Genomic DNA, 23,616 nt, shown 5'->3' on the forward strand with positions numbered 1-23,616 from the left:
TACATTAATGTATCTGGTCAGTGTTTTCTCTTCTTTTGATTGCACATAAACACTTGACTAAGAAACTGAATTTCTTCTAAAAGTGTGCCTCTTATGTTCTAGATTATTCCTTTGATTTGACAAGTGAGCTTTAGGCTGCTTTGTTACGTTTGTTGTGTTGCCATGTGTTCATGGGCTGTGGGAGTTTCCAAGGCTTCAAGGTCACTCGCTCTGGAGAAGAATGAAATGCTTTGCACTGTTTGGCAGCAGAGGTTCAATTTCAAGTTGACAGTTTTAACTGCTAAACATGTGATATATCATTATTTCTATTCATTTAACATTAATTTATAACATCTTCTCTGCTGAAGTATCCATGTCTATCAAGTCACAGACTGACTCACCCTAGAATAATTTACAACATATTGATGTGGGTTAGTCAGAGACAACATATCTTGTGTTTCTTTGCAACTTTTGTTTCAGGCTGAAGACACTGGTAAGAACAACCATCTGTAATGCCAATTAGAAGGGCCTTTTCTATGCTGCAAAACATCTGTTAATTTGTGTCCTATCCCTCTTTGTAAAGCCCTCTAGGGAGCTGCTGTCATGCAATTCCAGGTGTACAGGACAACATGAGCATGTAGCTGCTTGCTAATTAGTGAATGGCCACTTGACCGGTTTTTAAACTCTCTCTCTCTCTCTCTGTGACCCTCTCCAAAACAATGAGGAACAATTTCCAAGTAGTTTTTGACTGCAATTTTGGTATCAATGTTGCTTTAGGTTTGATAACTGAGCATAGAATTTGAACTGGCTAAACACTGATTTATTAGACAGTTGTAGAAGACAGTATGTTAATGGGTCAAGGGTTGGTTTTGTGTGGCAGTTGGAAGTTGTCCTTTTTCTGATGTGCACCAGAAAAAAACAATATTTTCTGCTATTAATGGTTTGCTTAAAATAATGTTTTTGTGGGCAGTCTTGTGTTTCCAATTTTAATGAGCTGAGAAAGGGCAGAATATTTAGAGTGGATCTCCTCCACCATGTCAAAATGGCACACCTTAAGGTTAAACTTCATTTTGGGGAACATGAGAGAAATGTCAGGGAGCTGAACCTGGCGAGTAAGCGGCCTTGCGGCATGATGTTTGTGTTGTTGCACCAGAGAAACTGTATTTTTAACACATTGTGAACAGGCACATTGTAATTTTCCATCCATCATCTATACCCACTTTATCCTGAACAGGGTCACAGGAGGAGGGGGGGGGGGGGAGGTAGGAAGGGTACACCCTGGACTGGTCGCCAGTCTATCACAGGGCCAACACATTGAGACAGACAGAAACAAAGACCATTTACGCTCTCATTCACACCTAAGGGCAGTTTGTAGAATCACCAATCAGCCCGAGATGCATGTTTTTGGATGGTGGGAGGAAGCCGGAGTACCCAGAGGGAACCCACGCAGGCACAGGGAGAACATGCAAACTCTGTACAGAAAGGCCCAGGCCCAGAGTCGAACCCAGAACCTTTTTTGCTGTGGGGCGACAATGCTAGCCACTGCACCTCTGTGCCGCCACGTTGTCATTTTGAACTAGCCAATTGCCACTGTGCCACTCTTCAGGTCTGGGGGATGAATTAATGGTGCACAATTTCAAATAAAAGTACCAGCATACTCTTGGTTGTTCTCTTGAGCTGATGCATCTTTATCTTTGACTTTCTAATCCTCTTGAAATGCAGTTGTCACTCAGAACACCTCACCAGGCAAACTGCTTTATTGCTGTAGTCTTACTAAAACATTTCAAGGTTGCTGATTTTCCGAGTCTGACCCAATTTGATGTGTGCTCTCTGCTTAGGAGATTTATGTTCATAGTGAAATCGCAAATGTGCATGTACCAGTGTTCACATAAACACATTAACATGGGTGCTGATTTTTATCAAGTGACATACAGATATATATATATATATATATATATATTGTATATGATTTTCCGAACACCAGGCTGAGACAGAGGTGTCACATGCCTGTTTTGGCAAACCAGAGATAGATTCTTTCCGCACACTCTCAACACTGAGTACATACTGAACCGTCTTCTGCCAGCTGAATCAGCTATAGCCGCTCATCCCTGCATCATCCTCACAGAACAAAAACCTATCCAAGACCGAAGGGCATCATCAGGCAAAAATAACTGAGATGGACAATGTTGACTCTATAAATAATACAGAATAAATTAGATCACTGGAGGAGGCTTCTACAGTGAAAAACACAATCTAGTTTAAGACAAACCTCAGCTGACTCCAGAGGCACTTTGACAAATTGTAATGTGAATTTGAGCAAAAAAATGGAAAACAGAAAGCACAGGTCCCGGCTGCTCCCAGCCACACCAGAGACCAAAGAGATGCACAGACGGAGACTCTCATGCTCACTGGCAGTTTGGAGAGTCAGACTGCATCTCTGTGCAGCTGTTGGCACTTTTGACAGCTTCCACTGCGTTCATGACACAGGGCCAGAAAAAACCCAGAGGTCTCCAAACCTGTGTTGTTCAGAGGACAGAGTTGACAGCAGCAGACCACAACTCCACACACAATGGTTTCACAGTCATTAAATAAACATAGGAGAGTTTTCTGTTGTGTGTTTGCCAGACTGCTCAACAGTCTGGGAAAGAACACTGAATGTTCTCCACCGACTGACTGACTTACTGACCACATTGTTAAAACACACATGGAGAGGTGAGACTATAGCAGACTTGCTTAACAAGTTCATCCTTTTTTTTTTTTTTTTTTTTTTAAACATACTTACCTGTTCAATTTCAAACTATGTGTTGTATTAGGCCGTTGTGATAAGCACTTGTATTCTGTTTCTGTCAAGGCTGTTTGCCTGAATGGCCAAAGTGGCAGGTACAAGACTTCATTAAAGGAGTTCTGGCATGGTAGTTTTCCGTGTTATTGTGCCACATTTTGGCTGCCAAATTTAAGTTTCATGGCCACAATCTATGATTTTATGCTAACTAATCTTTAGAATGTCATGAATTTCACCCCGGATGTATGAGTTTCTATTTGTATCCAACTCCCATCAGCTCCAGAGATGTGGCAATGATGTAATGCCCTTTGAACAAGCTGGCCAAACACCGTCTGTGCATGGCCCCAGTCCCAACTGGTGGCCGCCAGCTGATGCATCTCCTAGTTGCTATTTTTTCCACATCCTAGTCATTTACCCACCTGGAAATGTCACTAAGAAGGCTTTGGTAGCCATTTTCCTTCACTCTCACCTCCTGTCTTATTTCCCTCTTTCTTTTCTTTTTTTTCCATCTTATCGCTTTTCTACCCTCCCTCAGTGCCCTTCTCTGTTTCTCCTCTCTTATCATTCTATCATGCGTAAAAACCCTCTCCTATGCCCACCTGGGAATAAGCTGACATTTGCACTTGGATATTGTAGTCATTTGCTTGCCCTTAAGTACCTGAACATACAGAGCCCTGCTTTGCACTTGAGACATAGGCAAATATCAATTGCTATGATCTCACACTTGAGTCCTGAGCGTATGGCCATGTGGTTTGCATTTATGAATGTTTTCTACATTGTCTCACCAACCAGGTGCTGCTCACATAGCCAGCAAGCATGCAGGGTTTTTGGTGAAACTATGCACCACGTGTGTGCACTTGTGCAGGTGTTTGTGTAATTTCATGACTTTCTTTATACACTCTCTTAATCCATTCTCTTGGATACAGTATTACAGGGCTACAGTTTGTCTGCAGCAGCTGGTTCCAGTGGGATATATCAGTGAATAATTGATGGATAAGATTCTGGATCTCTTCAAGGATTAATTAGTACCAAGGAAAACACAGACGCTGCCCTTTGTCACGCACACACACACATACAGATTACCTGAGAGGGTAACCCTCCACTGCTATTTAATCATCTCAGAACAATAAATCAGAGTGTATGACTGTGGTCGGTACAGGTGAAATCCTTAAGGATTCTGAGAAATGAGAAAACAGAGCATGTCAGATTTATGACCAGTAATTTTAAGGCTACAACATAACTGAACTTCCCTGTTCATTTCCTGAAGTCCACACATTTAGTAGGATGTCAGGGTGCCCTAATACAGATAGTTGTAGCACTGTAATTTAAAATTCCTACAGGTTTACACATTTTTATAAAGGATCAAATCAGATATGAAGAGTCGTCCTCTGTTTGTTTTAAAATTAGCAGAAATAAGTGCCTGCAGTAATATTTACTGTTTTTTATTCAAAATACAAGTCACATACTGAAGAAAACCAGCATTATATAGAGGACCGTTGGCTTTCAACTGATTTTCAGACATGTAAAAATATAATGGCTTTCTTATAACACCAACTTTTGTTTTTTTCCTTTTCACCGCTGTGCCCTTGGTCTTTTATTGTCCTCCCTTCATCATAAAAAGACCAGCAATTCTATTTTAAGAGAATCAAAATGAAAGGTGTTCACAAACTATTGTTTATTCTAACCAGCCTTTAGAATTATTAGATCAACACAAGCCACAACAATACAAACACAATTTTTTGAATTCATCTTGGTGGATAACTGTAAGCTTAACGAAGTAAACAAATCCCATGATAACACATGTCTGCTTTTCTCATACATAATAAGAATGACCTACCTTTACAGAGTGTGTGCCACTGCATTTTTACTGAAGACAATCTGCTAATTCATCACTAAAGTGCTTCAAGTTTGACAAAGGAACTTGAACCTTATTTGTTGTCATACACTCTTGCACGCTGTTGGAAAAATGGTCAGTTTGTAAGAAGTCATAGCTCGCATTTTACATCATTTAAAAGTAAAAGCTGAATGCGGCTTGATTAACCCATACCCAATTGTTTGAAAAATTACTCGGATGCTGGATTCAAAATCAAACATACCGGACATTTATTCTTACAAGAAGGAGCAAATACATGTAAACTCAAAGAGAGGTGTCCAGCATTGCTCAAAGTCACTCCTCTGTAGTTCAGCTTTTATTACAGTGTTACAAACAGTTGACAGTCGCTCCCACTTCCTCTTGTATGTCCGGTTTTGTTGATAGTACGAGATAGTACTGAGTGTGGCTGTAGGTCACAAGATCGAGATACAGAGACATTGTAACTGAGACAATAGAAACTTGTTGTGCAACAGATAGACAAATATTTGACAAGCCTGATTATATGAGTTCATTATTTTTCCATCACCAATAAATTGTAATTGGCATATTATACTAGTATTGTAGCGCCAGTTGCCATGGGTCCCATCATAAATCCGAGCAGCATGATACATAATCCAATGGGAGTTGAATTATTGCCCTTGGGGTATTACTGTACAGAACAGAAGCCAGCAGACACACTGTGTGTTTTAAGTATTGAATACATAATGCACAAGGGAGGCCCTCATATGAGTGATTGTCAAGAAACTAGAACGGGAGGACAGGAAGCAGAAACGACAGGATACAGCAGAAGTAAGCTGCGGAGGTGGTAAAACGTTGGCAGTCCACCTAATTAAACAGATGCAGATGTTTCAGGTCAGCTTATGTCAACTGATGTGAGGCAGTGAAGCTACATGATATAGAATATATTTAAATCGAATCAGTCGCTTTGTATACATAGCCAATAATCTTGTAATACTGCCTCAGGAGGGGTTGTCATTAATGCAATCAGGAACTGTTAAACCTGAAGTTCAAGAGGTCCATGTGATAATGGCTGGATGTATTCAGGTATCAGGTTTCACAAGCAAAACACTTTTTTTACCAATGTTTTTATACATAATCCATGAAGAAGTGTGCTGTATTGTTAGCCAGGATCAGCTTGATTAGAGAGACATTATTTAAATATATATTTTACTCACTAGAGTCCTTGTGGTTTTTCCCCCTAAAGCAAAAGCTCAAAGGACCCCCAAAAAAATTACTGGAGGCAGTGAAGAAATCCACCGTACATTTCTCTACACCTCCAGCCTTTAAAATCCACTTCCTCTCCATGAACTCTCCTCACTCATTCCATTCATTCCTTCCTTTTCAGCCATGATTCTGTGCATTCTATGTGTGTGTGGCCTACAAACCATGTTCATGTGCAGCTGAAATAAGTCATTGCTTAGAAACCTGTAGAAACCCTCTTGAGACCGGAGCTGCAATGGAGACATTGTGTGTGCACGTACATTTGTATGAATATGAGGCAGCTTGTATGACTGCATCTGTCTGGGTTGTTTTGGTGTGCAGCACGGTTAATATATGGATGCACGTGTCTCTGTGTGCTAAAGCATTTTAATCTACATTTGTAAGCTGCGGAGAGATAGAAGACCTTATTTTCATTAATTAAAGTGCAATAATAATTTCCAAGACTCTTGTGCATGACCCAAAGAGTTCTTGTAATTTCATGACCAGATGCTGCTGCACCAGAGGTGCACCTGTGGCACAGCTGCAAAAGGAGATAAGCAGGAACACATCACTAGGCGTGCTGGCATGAGTTGCAACCAAAAGCATCGGTTCACCTCAGTTCTTTTAAAAGAATTGCAGTCCCTTGCATGGCATACAAATAATTCTATAATAGAGAAGGGAGGGACTAATGAAATCGCACTGCTCAAAACCATTTCTTTAGACATCCCTCTCCAGTGTACATGGCTGCTCATTTTTGTGGTGGTGAGTCAGCTGCCTAATGGGTGCTAGTGGATTTTACTAATATTCCAGCGTGAGGTGAATGTGCCAGAGATCTCATTACTTTTCATAAAGGAGGACCTTGGTGTCTCTGTTTATATCCCCTGTCAAAACAGGCAGTGAAAGAAAAAGTGGACATCTCCCGGGCTCGAAGGGAGACCGCAGAGCATTTCCCCTTTGAAACAGAAATGCACACACAGACACACACACACACACACACACACACACACACACACACACACACACACACACACACACACATCAGCCTTTGATGAGCTTTTTTGTTGTTGTTGTTTTTTTGTTTGTTTAGAGCCCACTTGTAGCACTTACTAATAATTCAAACAGCCTAAAAAGCTAACATGGTTTTGTCTTTAACTCAGTGTACTTTACACACACTTACACAGTGGGCCATGACAGAGAGCTATTGACTGCCTCTACCTGACCTGACAGACCATTCACAATTTCTCTCTGCGTGAAACCTAATGTACTGGAAGCAGCGACTGTGTTTGTGTGTGTGAGTGAGTGAAAAGAGCAGCTTGAGAAAGAAAAAGGGAAGAGACTTAATGACTAACAGTGTGTATGTGAGGAATATTTATTTGCGTATTTGTCCCATTTGATTTTTGACATGCTTGTGTGCCGCCGTAGTCACTTTCTTTCTTTTCAGAGTGCTCAGGGTTGTGGGTTGAGTTTGAGGTCAGCTTGGATTGAGTGGCAGTGCCGTGCAGGGTTGTCTGACTATTTTCCTCATGGCTACTCCAAGTCATTGGCTCCACAGTTCATTCAGCAAGAGCAGTGGGAATGTGTTTGTGGACTCACGTCTGCATGATTATATTCAAGGTTAGGTGTTGAAGATAAGGCCATCAGATCTGTTGTAGTTCTGATTAACGTCACTCGTTTTCTTCAAGAAAAATTTGTTTTTTTTTAAGTGAGATTCTAGCATCACACAAGGAAGCTAATATGAATGAGTTGAGCCAGAAAACACAACAACCAAGTATTTGTTAGACTGAAGCATTGCTTCCTTTGTCAGTTGTGGTCATATCACATTATACAGTAAGTTTTAAAGCCCCAAACTGTCACAAACATTAGTGTAAAGGAAATTTAAGTCTTTAGTGGACACAGCATTTATCTTCTGTTAATTTACTACAATAAAAAGTTAGTCTTGTCATCATATTCATTTGAGATAGATCCCTATTTCAAATGGAAATCTCAGTCCTTCAGTAATTTGAGAAATAACCTGACAACATTGAATGAAGGAAGAATAAGACTGATGTGAGCCCTGATTGTTAAATCTGGTTTGATCTGATGAGACTGGGGCAATTTTAGAGTTAAGCTGATTGTATTTCTGTTTTCTCCCATTTTTCTAAATCAAGTGAGCATCTGCATTTGGTTACAAGGCCAGACTGCTCATTATGGTGGATATTTTTTGCACTGTACTCTTGAGGTTGCCTGTGAGCTCAACAATGTTTTGGGAGCCCTTGTGGTTTAAGTCCGAGTGATCTGACTTACTTCTTGACCCACAAACAACTCGTCTCAACCTTCAGCTACGCGTATGTTTCTCCTCCTGGGAGCAACTTTCTCTGAGACGATGCGCAGAGTGAAACCATGAAGAAAAATATAAGAGTTTCAGATTTTTCAGCTGATAGTGCTTGAATTGAGTTTAAATTTTATCCCAGAATAACACTGCTGTAATTTCAAATTCTGGGAACTACTTCATAGACTTCCCGTGGTGTCTTTAAATATATTTTCAGCATAAATACATACAATGAAATTAAATATACTGATGTTTATAATTGTTCCTTTTTCTTCCTACCTCCCCTTCATTCTTCCCAACTTCTCCTATCACTCCCTCTTTCTGTTCTCGTATTTATTGTCTCCACAGAGAAGTGCGACGAAGCTCTAGCATCTCCTCTGCCTCACACAGCCTTCACCAGCTCATCTGTCTTCTCCAATGGATACGCACCTGGATATGCCAAGCTCAACAGGAGAGGAGGTAGACACATCGCATACACACACACACACACACGTAGATCAATGCTGCGGGAGGGACCAGCACACACACATATTATACTGTAGGCAGAGAAAAAAAAGTAAATATCTAATTTAGGTACATGTACGAACATCCTTATGAAGGATTTTACAGATGACACACTGAGAGATAAATGACCAAGGTTTCACAGAGTGACACACTTCAGTGCTGCACAGCTGCTATCACCCTCGTCCTCCTCTTCTTCTCCTTTCTATTCATTTCTTTCTGCTTCTTATTTTAAGATTATTTTCAGGGCATTTTATTTCTCGATTTGATAGTGACAGTGAAGATTGACAGAAAATTGTGGTAAAGGAGTAGGAGAATGACATGTAACAAAGGTCCTGCCCGCCGAGAATTAAACCAGAGACTTGCTGCTTAGAGCATTAGCACCCATGTGGTATGCACCCTTACCGCTTGGATATCAGGTCAACCTTTTTACTCCTTCTTTTATATTTCTCTCCTGCTCATCTTGTCCCTTTCTCAGCTTCAATCATTATCTCGGTGACTCAGACTGAAGCTCATTTCCACATCACTCCACAGCACAGAGAGATAGGGACAGACAATTACACCCCTCCATGTTTATACAATTAATAATTCATACTTCTCCATCTAATATAGTCACACTACAGCGGAGGCAACAGAGCTCAGACCTGGCAAATAAAGGAAAGGTAATCTGGTGTGTTTAATCATACCAATAGAATTACTGCTAAGAGAGTTCCGGACTGCTCCTCCTTTAATAATGACACCCTTCATCAAGAGACAAAGACAGAGAGAGAGAAGTAAAGACCAATTTGTCATTGACAGAGCTAATGGATGGACTGGAAATACTGTATACGGTTTTTACATTCTTTCCTGACAAGCTTTCTTTTATTCACTCTCCTCAAGGATAGAGGTTATTGGGGAACATATGATACTTAAATCAAAGAAATCCAGTTCCTTGTTGTCCTGAAAAGCTTCAGTATTACTTGAATAAAAACAGTCAAATATGCATCTAGACACAGTGTGAAAACACTTGCACAAGTTATTTCCAAAGTGGCTGTTTGGACTTGTTCAATGAAACAAATTGTTTCAGAATAAGGACATGTATCTGCTGAGAAGTAGATTCAGTTCTTTTTCAAACCAGCTTGGACTGAAAAATATGTGTCTTAGGCAGATTTGCTCACCTCTAACAAAGGAGTGTAATTTATCATTAATTATGCATATTAAATTAATTGTTTTTGTGGCTAACCTCCAAGAGCTAAAAATACTAACGTTAAAACCAGTAGCTGAAATATGTCCAGAGATATTGTTCTGTTTCTGTGTTTTTACTGCTAATATTACACTCCTTCGCTCTTTCCCCCCCTTTTCTACCCATCATTTTTAACTTGCATTTTTGTGTGGGCGTCTACATTTGGCAGCCAAATGTGCCGTCCATGGCATTAATATCTGCTTATAAGCCAATCAATGCCATTCTCCCGATGCTATAGGGAACAGGGAGATACAAAATCAGTCATGCATTTAGTTGCCCAAAATGCTCCAGTGAAATCTAGTTCTCCATTTTTCTATTGTCCAGATCCAGAATACATGACAGACACAACCACACACTGATTCTGTCAGATGTTGATGTCGTCTTAAATGTGCCAAAATGGATACATACTGTGCAATACATAGTGACAAAATGAGTACATACCGTATATGTTAAAGTAGCAGTGACCAGTGGCAGTGTTTGGATGATGAGGTCATCTTCATGTTGATATACAGCATATGAACAGGACGGAATATAAAATAGGAAATGACAGGTAAACAAAACTCTGCATAAAAGGGTGATTAAATTACTTCTGAAGAAAAAAGTTTGTCCACAAGATGAAAAATGTGTCATGAAATAAAAACATTTTTAAACAATACTCACTGGTATTACTTTATGTTTGTAACATTGAATTTGTTGGGTGCAAATCAAAGGTAAAGTTTACAGTGACAGTGGTTCTGAACTGGTAGGTAACAACCCTAAAGTGGGTCATGTGGTCTATTTTGAGTCTATTTTGTGTGAGGAAAAAAAATGTTGAGGGAAAATAAGAGTCAAACTTTTATTTTGAAGTCTGCAGAACATCTGCTGCTGCATGACTTCTACTGACATCATGTCACGACAGTAATTTCCTCACATCAGTGGTTGGCCCTCTTTCAAGCTTTTTTAAACAGGCTTTTCATTTCCAGATAAGTATGCCTTTTATTTAGTATTTCATACAATTCAATTTAGATTTTTGAAACTTGATGAGCATCAGCAGTTTAAAGTCGTTTTAAAAGCATGTATGCTTAAAGTTCAAGGTGAGTCTGTCTTTTTCTTTTAATAGGTTTCTAGCTTGATTTACACTTCTGTTGCACTTTTATTTATTGCATGTTTAACAGTGAATGTAGGCATTGCATATTACTGCACTGTTTTTTGTAAAAAAAAAAAAATTACATGGCAAAAGCTGTTTCAAATCAGTTTGTGTGGAGAATTTCACAGGACAAACATAAAAGCATAAAGCTACAGTACAGTAGTATTAGCAGGAAAACTGCACTCCCATATTTGACAGGCTAAACATTTTTACAAATTTGGGTCACGACTTCATGACTAAGTAAAAAATTTGGCTTGACCAGTTGAGAACCACTTGTTTAGAAAATAGTGTGCAGTACAGTATGAACAGAAACATGTAATGTGCTTTTCTTGGTCACTCATGTCTATTAGAAAATAACAAAATCAGAGACATACATATAGACGCACAGTCATATGTCAAAGTCAAATAAATAAACAGCCATAACAAATACACTTATTTTGCACCTTTTCAGAATCACTTTGGAACATTCTTCTGAGACAAAACATGTACTGAATGAAAAAAACAAAAAAAAACAAGGGAACAGGCAGTCAAGCTTCTCATGAATCATATACACATTCACAGAAACTCTCTCAGGCATCCAAAACACGAGTCCACACATTAAACCCCCATGCTTTCACAGGAACACGAGCCTTTCAAAACATTTGCATTGACAGAAATAGGATACTCCGCATTCACACATACTAGAAGGAGGGGTCCCTCCAAGCAGCCGTTTGGCTGCCAAATGTGCCGTCAGTGACATGAGTATGTGCTGATAAGCCAATCTACTCCAATCTGCCAGTGTTATGGAACAGGGGAGGCACAAAATCAATTGGACACACCACTCATATTAAGCCAAGCACACTGGGTTGTGGATGCTGACAGCTATTAGAGTTTTAGTTTATAGCCATGTGTGTTTCTCTCCAAATGTATATCCAATTCTACGTCAACGTTCATGTCTCTGTGTGTGTGTGTGTATGTGTGTGTGAGACAGACAGAGGTAAAATGATGCTGTGGCGGTTTTCCGGCAGGCAGCTGTCTGCTGTATGCCAACTAGTCACCAGGCCCCTGATCCTGGTCCCTATCCGGCTTATTCATCGTCCTGCTGTCACTAAGATGAACAAGACTGTGCTCTCCATCCATGTACGTGCGTGTGTGGGTGACACGATGACAGATTTTATTAGCTTCTTATAGGTATGTGTTTTAAGGGACTGTGTTTGTCCGCCTGCATGTACCAAAGAAAGATTGGGCTTGTGCACATCGCATGTTTATTTAGAAGAGGAGACTTATTAAATACTCGTCACCAAAAGACTATTCATCATAATGTTAAATGTGTTTTGTCTTCGTTTGGAGAGCAGAATCACTTACAAGCTGTTACCTCATGCATTACGTTATATTTAAAATTACATCACATCTTTTTTAAGACCAGCAAAAAATTTTGTCAGTTGCTGTAATCCATTATTACATTAGTTTTACTTGAGCTTGTTTTGTTTTTTATTTCCATTATTATTTTTGCAGGTGGATATAAATCATGAGGACATTTCTCCCTCTGGATTTTTAAGACAGAATAGACCGATAAAGTGTGTGACACTTTATTTTCCCTGCGCCACTTTCAAATTATTCTTTCTTTTACCCATCGTCTTTAAATCTATTAATATCTCATTTTTATGACCCCTCTCTTCTGCCTTCTTTCCCTCTCTTTTTCTCATTTACCTCCCTTCATCCATCTTTCTCCTTTTTGCTTCTTCCAGTCATTCCTCTAATGTGACCTAGGCTTCTCTCTCCCTTTCTCACAGTCTTGACTCTTTCCTACCTTCCGCCATCAACTCTGTCTACCAGATGTACATTTTCCTGCCCACTCACTGTCTCTCTTCAGTGATAGTTCATGCACCAGACCCTGCATATTTCAAGGGTGTGAGACAGAGGGAAAGGTGAGCCAATTTCTCTCGCAGTCAAAACCTTTTGGTCTGTTTGGATGGAGACAAGGAGGAAGAGAGGGACAGAGAGAATGGGAGAGTCAGAGAGATTCAGGATGAAAGCTAATTAAATGCAGAAAAGATTATTTCTTCCCTTCAGCTGAAGGTTTCTCAACCACATGGGATCACACGTTTCAGGATACGTTACAGAGCACTTTTGAGACTGAATATTGGTTTGATAAAATGTTAAACAGTTTTGAAGTATGAAGTGTATTCTGCATAATTCATTGTGAACTGCTGGAGTAACCTTTTAAAACACTACTGACCCTCATTAAAAGTGAGAGAAGAAAAACAGTAGAACTCCCCTTTAAGACCCGTTTATAAAAATTGGCTATCCTCGCATTCACATGACAGCTCTTTCTCTGCTTGAGTCATGGGAATTTTTTTGGCACTAGAACAAGGCGATGTGCCAGAAAAGGTTTGAGAGACTGTGCTTTAACTTTTATCAAGAGAGTGATGTGCTCCAAATAGGTTTGCAATCGTGACATGGCAAAATGAGCTGTGATCGGCACCTCACAAAAGCATGCGTTCAGTGCTGCCAGCTGAAGGTGGATGCCATGTGGATACAGGTTAAAATAGATGAGGCAGGGAGAGGGTAAAGGCAAAAGAGAGAGGAGAGGTGGGAGGAGTGAGAAGGGCTCTCAGAGGAGTGTGAACAGAATGAAATGGACAAAGAGGACAGCAAGCTGAAGATTGAAGGACAGCCAGCAGTGATGGACAGTTGATAACTGGTCGTTTGGCAAAAATTGTGGTACTACTGAAACTTGGCTTCAGGTTTTTTTTCATTGTGATCTCAAAGATCATTATCAAATATCAAGTTTTATTCATGTTTTCCAGTAATATTTTTGTTTTTGTTATTGTTATCAAAAATTATACAAAATTACTGTTAAAAGTAGGATAATGTTCTGTAAAAGCACTCTAAAACTGCAGTATTTTGTCTTAAATCATTTTTTTTAACTGTCAGAATGCTATGTTTTCAGAAGCAGGTTTTTTTTTTTTTTTTTGGTTGCCAGTACTGCGTCATTTTGAGCTGGGATGCAACTTGTCTATTTCTACGCTCAAATTTGACCCATAGGAGTGTTTCCTTAATTAGCACATCTGGTTAGGTCTAGGAACAAAAAGCACTTGATTAGGAAAAGATAATGGTTTGGAATAAAATAACGACTTGAGCCTTGTTGTGTATTAAAGTTACTACTTCCTCTAAATTATGCAACTTTTGTCATCGTGACATAACAGTAAACACGGTTTTAAAAAACTGTCCTGACTCCTGATTAGCAACAGGAAGCAAACACCGGTCTCCTTCACACAAGTCTGCTGTTGTGTCAAACCCTTCTCCCAACCCCCATCCTCCATATGAGCAAAACTTCACATTATATCGACGTCACATGAACTGCTCACTTCTCTATGACACCAGATTGTCATTATTTACATGACTGCTAGAATTCACTTGACTTTAATACATAGTTTTAGTCGTAATAAGTTGCTTGCACAAAAGATCTTTGGGGTCGTTTTTGTGGGGGAAGACACTCTCCAAACTTCCATGTGGGTACATCTCTGCTGCCAAGCAACTGCACTTTGATAATGGGTTATTTGGACAAAGCCTTTGCACAGGAAAAAAATTGTCGAAAAGGGTTTCTGACTTTGTGCAGAGCCAAGCACAGAGAGAACAATGAATACCTTTGTGTAAAGAAAGTGAGAGAGGAATGGGTGAACTGTGCGTGCACGTGAATATCCCTATAGGCATTTGAGCATGTGCGTGAGCCTACGTTTGCTTCACATTGCAGACTTGGCCAAGCATGAGATTGGGCCGCTAATCACAAACATGTGGCCACTGATCCTTATATTCCATTTTCTTTTTTCCCCCCTTTTATTTCTTCTCATCCCTCATCTTCTGTGCTCCTCTCTCCTCCATTCTGTCTTGTCTCTCCCTGCCCTCCATCATATCCTTGCATCCCCTTTCTCCCACGCCATCTAATTTTCCCTCCATACATTTTCTATTTTCCACTGTAACATTCTCAATCCCACACTCCATTTTCTCAGCTTGTCCCCTTTCTTTCTTCTCAGACCACATTATCTCCTTTTTTTTTTTTCTTCTCCCACATTCTCACCCCGATACAGGCTTTTCCAAAGTTTTCAAAAGTTTTACTCCATCCTTCCCAATTCAAACAAAGGATATCACAACCGCAGTACGACTGTGCTCTGACTTGCTGCACAATTAATCAGATTCCCCACTCCCTCCCTTTTCATGGATTGCTTTTCACTCTCTGTCATCCAACAAAGTTGTTTGATGTCTCGAGCTGTTGCAGCCATCCATCGATAATGGCAGTCCTCCCCTAATTAAATTACTCCGTCTCCATCCGCTCTCTTTGCTCTACGACAGAAAGATGAAGTACTAGCAGAGGGCTAACCAGCTGTTTTCTCTGCACTCCCTTTTTTCCGGCGGCCTCGCATCTTAATTAATTAAGACGATATACTTTCTGTTAATGTGGTTGTTGTATCAAAAGCGGCAACTTTGATAAATACACGCACACATGTTCTCTCGGGCGCCGGAGCACTCAAAACATAAAGGAGCCGTGAAAGCATTTAAACAAGCGTGTGCTGAAAGAAATTCTGCCATGTGCACATGCTCACTCTCTCACCCACACTAACAATCAGACATGATAGCAAAGCAGATATGCTCACTTGTTTGATGTTCTGTCTTGCCATTGTCACCAGCTGTGCATCGCTCATCCATAATCACTCTGTCTCCATTACTTGTCCTCACAACACTTGAAACACTTTCACTATTCTATGTTTTAAAAATATTTATCTCTCTACTTGCACTCTCGTGTACTTCCACCTTCCAACTCCCTCCTTTTGTTTTTATCCTCTTGTATTTGGCCTGCTTGCTCTTTCTTTTTTTCATCCACCATTCACTCTTTTTCTCTCCTCTGACTAATTTTTTTTACCATCAGTACTATAAAAGCCACTTACGGAGTCAGACGGCTGAATTAACCACATATTTCCTGTTTCCCTGTTAGGCTTAGGTTAAAATTATCTTTGTCAACATCATCATCACACAGATACGTACACTCTAGTTCAATTTTTTTTAAGTTTCGGTTGCCTATGCATACCTACTGTACTGTAAATGTTTTAAATTTCACTCTCCAGGAAGGAGCGATGGAAAAACATGTTCCTTGTCAAGTTGAGTGAGCTCTGATCATCCATACCAAGGAAAAAAGGGGAAAAAAAACAGCAACAGAGGGGGGGTGGGAAGGCAACTTGACAGCCTCACCAGAGATGAACAGAGGAGAGAAAAAGAGGGTGATGAGGCTGGCTGAGGCGGTGGAACACCGTTTGATTCGAGCTCAAAGCAACCAAAGGGAGCTTTCATATCTTTGCTTGTGGTCTGGTCTAATGACACATAGCCCAGGGTTTCTTGAACTGTGTGGATTGAGATGTGCAAGATGTGATACAAGAAAAAAAAAATATCCACACAGATTTCCATTACGATCCTCTGCCTTTCCCCAGTCAGTACAGTGCAGTTGGTACTTCTATTTATGCCCCCTACATTTCCAGGATGACTTTAAGTTAATTTTATTGTTCGTTTTCACTGTTGTTTTCTGGGGGGAAAAAATAGGGTAACTGGCTTTGTATGATCAGTTTGTTTGTAGCTTACTGCTGAAGAGTTAATAAAAAACTGCTTCATGTGCTCATGTGTATGCACAATTACATTGATGTGCACTCTTTTGCTTGTATGTGTGAATGTTTGTCATCATAATGAGAGTCAATATCAGTGTGGTTTTACTACAACACGTGCTCCAGCTGTGTGCAGCTACCGCTGAAACAATGCTGGGTCATCTGTGTCATCACAGATAGCTCAGACCTGGTTTTGCAAGCTTGGAGAAACTCCAGCCAATTTTTTTTTTTTTTTTTTTAGCCGCGGTTGGCTCTTTTTATCTGGAGAACACCACACAGGGACTTTTTCACCAGGTAGCTTTCAGGTAGCAGGTTAATCTGATTTCTAACAGGCTGCTAAACTGGAAATACCAGCATTGCTGTTGCCACAGGAACTGGTCCCAATTTAAATGCATTATAAGGATACAGTCATATGAGATAGAGGTATTCCGTGTAAACAGACAGATTTTCAGCCATTGCTGAATAGCCTGATAAACTGCAAAGGTATATCATCAATACCAGTAAATTTCCCTTGTGTGCAAAATTGGATTTGATTTTCTGCCTTTTTTGTGTTCATTAAAAGATCTTCGATCTGTCTGACAGGGTGGGGCTGTGACTGATAATTATTTTCATTATTAATTAATCAGCTATTTTTCAGGTGAAATAGTCAATATGCAAATTAAGTTTATTAGTTTTCCTTTTGACCATATTTTTTTCCCTCAGTGGGACTTGAAATCTTCCAAAAACACAAATTGATCTTCTCAGTGTCTATTTTCAGCAGTACAGTACCTTCAAGAGTTTTATCTGCTGCAGTGGAGAAAAATGTAGATAGATTGAGCTTATTCTCCATGTTTTATCTTCTGCTCTATCTCCTGATCTTTTTTTGGTTCGAGTTACTTGGCTTTCTCCTTTCCCTCGCTTCTTCCACAGAGGCAGTTTCCATGACCTTCTCTGCTCTCCTGTTCTCTCCCCTATCCTCCCTCCTGCTCCTTCTCTCCTCCCTGAACATCTGTGTGTGTGACAGGCGAGAGAATGGTGACATTCCCCCGACACTCCTCCCCGTCCCCTCTCTCCTACCACCTCTCCCTCCTTCTTCCTCGGCTGATGCTCCTGTTCGCTCACTCTCACTCTCTCACCTCTCATTCCCCCACCACCCGCAACCTCCGTCTCTACTTTATTCTGTCAACCTCTTCTCGTTTCTCCCCTTTCTCCCTCCGGCTTTCACCTTTAGCTGCACCTCTGTTCTTTTTTTTCCCCTGATATATCACTCTTCACCCCCCTTCCGCTAACCTCTGTCAAGCTGCCCCTTCCTCCCCCTCTTATCTTTCATTGGTTCACCTTTTTCCATCCAGACTTCTCCTTTTCTGTCCAATCTGTGACAGCATTTGTTCACCTCACTTCTCTGGTCTCTGCTTTTCTTTTGCTCCACCACATCCTTTATCTGTGTCCCGTGCTCCTCCCCTGACCTCTAACACTGAGCTCTTTAGCCCACAGCTCTCTTCTCTCATTTCTTTTTTTAGCAATGAGAATATTTCCCAAATGCTTGCCATCACTTTCATGAACCTTTGAACCTGAATTTCTCTCTGGACTTTTCAACCTGTCTTTTTCCCACTCATTCCCATCTGTTCCTTTTGGTAACCCTGTGACCCTAACATGCCTTCTTCTCCTCCATCCTTCCCCTACTTTTCCCAAACCGTCACGCTGTCCCTCCATATCTTTATATTTTCTCCAAAATCGTCATTTGACACATCAGTAACACATACATAATGTAACAGTGTCTCAGCAACAAGGAAGAGTACTTACAACAAAATAATGAGTGAAACATGGGCTTGCAGGTGACCAACAAGCATATTAACAACAACAGACAAGGTACTAAAAGGGAAGCAGGTTCCGTATTGCTGTCAAAATGCAAGTACAGGGGCTATAATGCAAAGCGGATATGAGAGCCAGGTGACTGAGTCTGGCAGGAAAGTCCAAGGTTATCGGTGGACACCTGGTGAATGGCAGATCGGGAAAGTTTTCAATAAATGGAGGCGCCTAAGAGGGAAATATGAGGTGGTGTGGTGTGGGACTATGATACAAAATATGTGGTCATGATGCAAGTGTGGCCTCTTGTGCAATGTTTTTTTTTTGTTTGAACGCCTGCTCACCTTCCACCAGTGGTATGAGTGTAGTCACTGGAGCTGTACAGCTGCAGAGTAATGAATATGGGAGACTTGAAATTCCATTCCCACCAGCCAGCAGTGAACATTTAGGTGGCCTTAAACAACGTGTGAAAATTTGCCAACTTCTTGCTTTGTGTTTGTCACTGGTCAGCAGTGCCAGACGGTGCATTTCAGCAGCTCCCACAAGAGGAAGTGGAATGAAAGAGGTTATGTCAGGACAGCTTCACTTAATGGATCCATAGTGAGCAGTAGCACTGTTGTATACCATGAGAAGGTCTCATAACAAACATGCTGTTATCAGACGTAACTAACAAAAACCTCTCTAAGATAGGGAAAGCCATACAAATGTGTTTGAGGATGCTTAAATAGACCCACATATCTTTCTTGGCTCAACTTTCAAATGAACTGAACATAGAAATATTTAAGCAGCTGAGGTGGCAACCCACTGTGATGTCATCCATTTGTTTGTGAGCTGGCATTTTTCAAACCTTGAGTCTGGCATTTTGGCCGTTGAAACCTTTTTGTCTGGATAATTGGATGACCTGAGGAGGAGCTAGGGGTGAATTTGACTGTAAACCTGTGGACACTATGCCCTGACCTTCTATCCTGGCAACCTGACTGCACCCCAGGCATATCAATCGAATCAGGTGAACACCCAAAACGACCTCTCTTTTAAGCCTAATATCTAATTACTTATTGAACTATTTTCAGAAGGACCACCAGAACACTGATCAGGAGTGACTTTAGCGAAAGACGCCATAATGACTTATTAGTGACTTTGTATTTATGAGAAGTTGTTGTTTTCTAAATGGGAATCAACTGGAGCCAGAGTTTTTTTTGTTGTTGGTTTTTTTTTGTTTGTTTGTTTGTTTGTTTTTTTTTTAAATCTGCCCCTAGTGGCTTTCAGCGGGATTGCACTTTAAGGCACGTCTGCGTTGGCTTTACTTTTCAAACCCATAGATTGTGTCCATATTGACATATAATCTACAGGATCACCTCTTAATCGTACTGTATTTTCCTCATTGTTCCCTTCTCGCTTTCCTCTGTCTCTCCTGTATTTCACATCTTTACCATTGAATTTTCCAATCTTTGCTTTCTGTTCTATGTGATTTGAACCCACCTGCAGAGTCCCTGCCGAACTCTCTGTTGATGATGTCCTCTTCCAGTGTTGAATGGGTTCGGTTTATCTTATTTTCCCCCAAGTTTCTTCCTACTTTTTCACTTTTGGGCTTGTCTATCACCTTCCTTACCATAACTGCATTGCATATTTTTTTTTCCATTCTGTCGGCAAGCTTCTCATCTCTGGCTTCCCCAGTGCCAGGACCATAAAATCCTCTCGTATTACTCCCTTTTTTCCTCGCATCATCCATCTCCCTTGTTTCCATTTTTCTGCCTCGTCCTCTCTCTTTGCCACCATCCCACCACAGACACCTTCTCGTCATTCTTTCCGAAACTCTATCCTCCTATCTTGTTCAAAGCGTCACACTGCCTTGGTCATTGTCCGCTAAGCTTGCATTCTTAATCTTTATTTTCCACTGTCTGTTTACTTATCACCACCGTGCCCCTCCCGAACACAACTCCTCACCCCCTCCCCCTTTTTGAGAGTGTTTTATCCCCCCAAGGGAATGGCTTCGCTGCAACGGGTTTTTGAGGTATTGACGTTTCCACTGATACGGGCCTGGTTATCTGTCAAGTCCAACGCTGGAGTGTAATGGCTCTGTAATTGGATAAGATATACGATTTTTGTCAGGGGGGGGTAAACTGCAAACCTCCTCACCCTCTCTTTTATCATATGACTATCACCCCTCATGCCTCCTCCACTACACTTGGTGCTTTTATCTCACTCTCTTGTACTTTTCTGGTCGTACTATCTCCCACGGGCTCACTTCATCACCATGTTTCTGTTTTCTCTATTTCCCTGTCATTTATAAATCGGTCACTGTCCCTCACTCGGGCTCTCAGCCTCTCACTGTCTTATCAACATTTGTGTCCTTTAGAAAAAGTCAGTCACAGAGAATCAAAGAAAAACAACAACCAGTTCACCGTCCATCCACCACCACTCTTCCTGATAATCATCTCGCTGTCACAAAATGTGACTGGCTCGAGTGTTTGTTGCACTAATGTGTCTTCAGTGCTCGGTGTGTGCGTGCATGTCATGGTAAAAGCATGCGCTGGTCTCTATGTATGTTTTATGCATCTCTTTTTGCAGTTTTCTTGCATTTTCTTTACACTGACTGATTGCTCTGACAGTATCCTCCATGCACTGTAATGGCGGCCTTACATCTTTGTTTTCTCTTCCTTTTTTTAATGGCAGATCAAATTTAGGTCAGTGGGACTCTTTCCAGCATTTTTTTTTCTACCCTTCTGTCTAGCCTTGCTCTTTTGTTTCTGCACCATTTAACCTGAGGCTCATTTAACCTGCAAGGTCCAGGGGAGTTTGGCCCTGCCTCAGGTAGACAACTCGGGGTGTGAAGGGGCGATGGAGGATGGGGTGGGGTGGGGTGGGGGAGGACGTTTTAGTGTTTGTCTGGCAATGAAGGCAGAGCCATGAGGTTTCAGGCTATCACAAGGACACTGACTGCCACTGAGTGGATTAGGAAACAAACACAGCCATATATTCCAACAGTCGACACTGTAGCCATGGGAATTTGGCATTGAAACACCCACCTTGATGTTTTCAGAGATAGTCATTTTTTTCAAAACAGTAAATCAACTTGGTAGAATGTTTTCCAACTTTAGTGCATTTACCCTGGGAGATCATAACCTTCACCTTGGGAGCAATATATTTTCCAACCTTCTGAGCTATATGCAAAAAGCTAAAGATGAGGTCAAATAATTTGACTCTATACTGTTAAACAAGTCATTTCCTTCGGGGTTATTGTCCCTTTTGAAAATAACCAAGAAATAGTTCATTTAATTTACTCCAACTCAGATGTGTGCATTGAAAATGAAAATACATTTTCCACCAGAGTGAAAGATAAACGTAATCTGTGCTCAAGCATGCACATATTAAACTAGTGCTTAGCTAGGAACAAGTGTGAGATTGCCTCATGTAGCTTCCGGTGTGAAGTTGATTGCATGATATCTAGGCAAAGTCTCATTCTGTTTTACTGTGTACCGGCCTGTGTTGTGTTTTGCGATTAATTGTTACTGTGCTCACTATCTAACTGTGGTTTGTCATGTGTCTCTGAGCTAAAAACTGAACATATCTGTAGGTGTATGGATGACAGTGGACACCCCAGCATTTAGAAAATGTCACATGATGACCTGCATACTAACATTAAAAAGGAATGCATCCAGAAATGCCATATATACAAATGTCATTCCTCTAGAAGTTGAAGCACCTGCTGTATTGAGGAGTGAATGATTAAATCTTAATAAGGACGACATACTTGTCATTCTTGTGAAACATCTTTATAGTCTGCAGGCTCTAACCCTGTATGCAAAGCTCTCAATAAAACATTTCTTCTCCCATGTTATTGCCTCTCTTGGAGCAAATGTCTGAGCTGCTCTCTGCTGGACACTGACCATTAATAATAGGATAGACCATACCCTTGTAACTCTGCATTCTCTTTGTAAAATGTCATTATGGTGGTACCATGCTGCTTCCCTGCCTTTCTTGGACTTGAGAGCTGGTGTGCACTGAACGAGAGCCGTCTTTGCAAATAAAATACACTCGAAGAAAAGAAACGCATTTCATATTTGTTAGTATTTATTTATTTATCTATCCATGGGCAAAGCCATTGTATCCTCCTCTTGAAGCGTTGCAAGACATTTAAGGAAAAGACAACCTTTGATGTCCCACTCATTATAAAATGTCACTGACTCTGCAGGTGCTGGTGGATGGTCGCCTCTGGACAGTGACCATTATCAGTGGCTACAGGTGGACCTAGGGTCCAGAAAGCAGGTGAGCGCCCTAGCAACGCAGGGTCGCTACAGCAGCTCTGACTGGACAACACAGTATCGACTCCTCTACAGTGACACAGGAAGGAACTGGAAACCATATCACCAAGATGGCAACATTTGGGTGAGTGAAAATGAATCGTGTGTTTATGTCAGTGTGCAACATTGATGGACCGTCACAATTTAAGGGTCTATTACGTATTGGTGAAAGAGCTTATCGATAATAGTGAATATAATCATATTTATTTTTCCTTTGGTCAGACTATGAACTCTATAATGAATCATCCAACTTCTACCTCCTGTGATGCTGAAAAGTTTAGTTTAGTCTTTGTCAACAATAAGATTGTAACAATACATTCTCCCATAAAGCCTATCTCTAATTTAGATCATGCCGGTTGCAATTGTTGGTGACATAAGATGGGTTTCCTCCCATGAGACTGCAGTGTTGACTTGACCCAATAACAATTACAATTTCCTCCTGTCTGCTGTATATTATACAGAACTGCAGTTCTTGATTTTATGAGCGCTTGTTTATCAGTTGTTAACATCTCTTTGTTTTGTGTAAGTGTCCCTTATCATTTGAAACTTGCTACTATTCAGCTGCTTATAAGGAAACGTGATTTTGACCTCTCTGACCTGACTATCGGCGTGTTTCTTATGGAACAACCTGCCTGGGGAGTTCAGACATGTTGGTTCTCCTTCTTCTTCTCCTTTTCACCCTCAAGAAACAAAAGGCGAAAGCCTTGTCTGAGAGGAAAACTAAGAGCTTGATCTGAGACCTGGCACAAAGCAGCTCCAAGAACAATGCAACGTGTTTTTTCAGAGTGACGCAGATGTAATTTTCCTTGAAAATGATGTGTGGTCAGGTGCATTGTTGGATCATTGCTCTCTTTAGGCAGTGGAAAGCAATTGCATGTTTGACCAACAAAAACTTGGTTTTAAGTCAGT

The 23,616-nt window shown here is 40.7% G+C and overlaps 1 protein-coding gene across 1 annotated transcript in view; it reads left to right on the plus strand.

The window, feature by feature from the left end:
- cntnap2a (contactin associated protein 2a) overlaps positions 1-23,616 on the plus strand; it is a 312,740-nt gene that overhangs the window by 117,760 nt on the left and 171,364 nt on the right. The window contains exons 2-3 of the mRNA XM_069151565.1: positions 8,491-8,601; positions 22,599-22,792. Coding sequence (XP_069007666.1) covers positions 8,491-8,601; positions 22,599-22,792 — 305 coding nt within the window. The remainder of the gene's footprint in view (positions 1-8,490; positions 8,602-22,598; positions 22,793-23,616) is intronic.

The sequence above is a fragment of the Embiotoca jacksoni genome, unplaced genomic scaffold (genome assembly GCF_022577435.1).
Source record: "Embiotoca jacksoni isolate LCO1_2020_lvr unplaced genomic scaffold, fEmbJac1.0.p SCAF_17, whole genome shotgun sequence".
Classification (NCBI taxonomy): Eukaryota; Metazoa; Chordata; class Actinopteri; family Embiotocidae; genus Embiotoca; species Embiotoca jacksoni.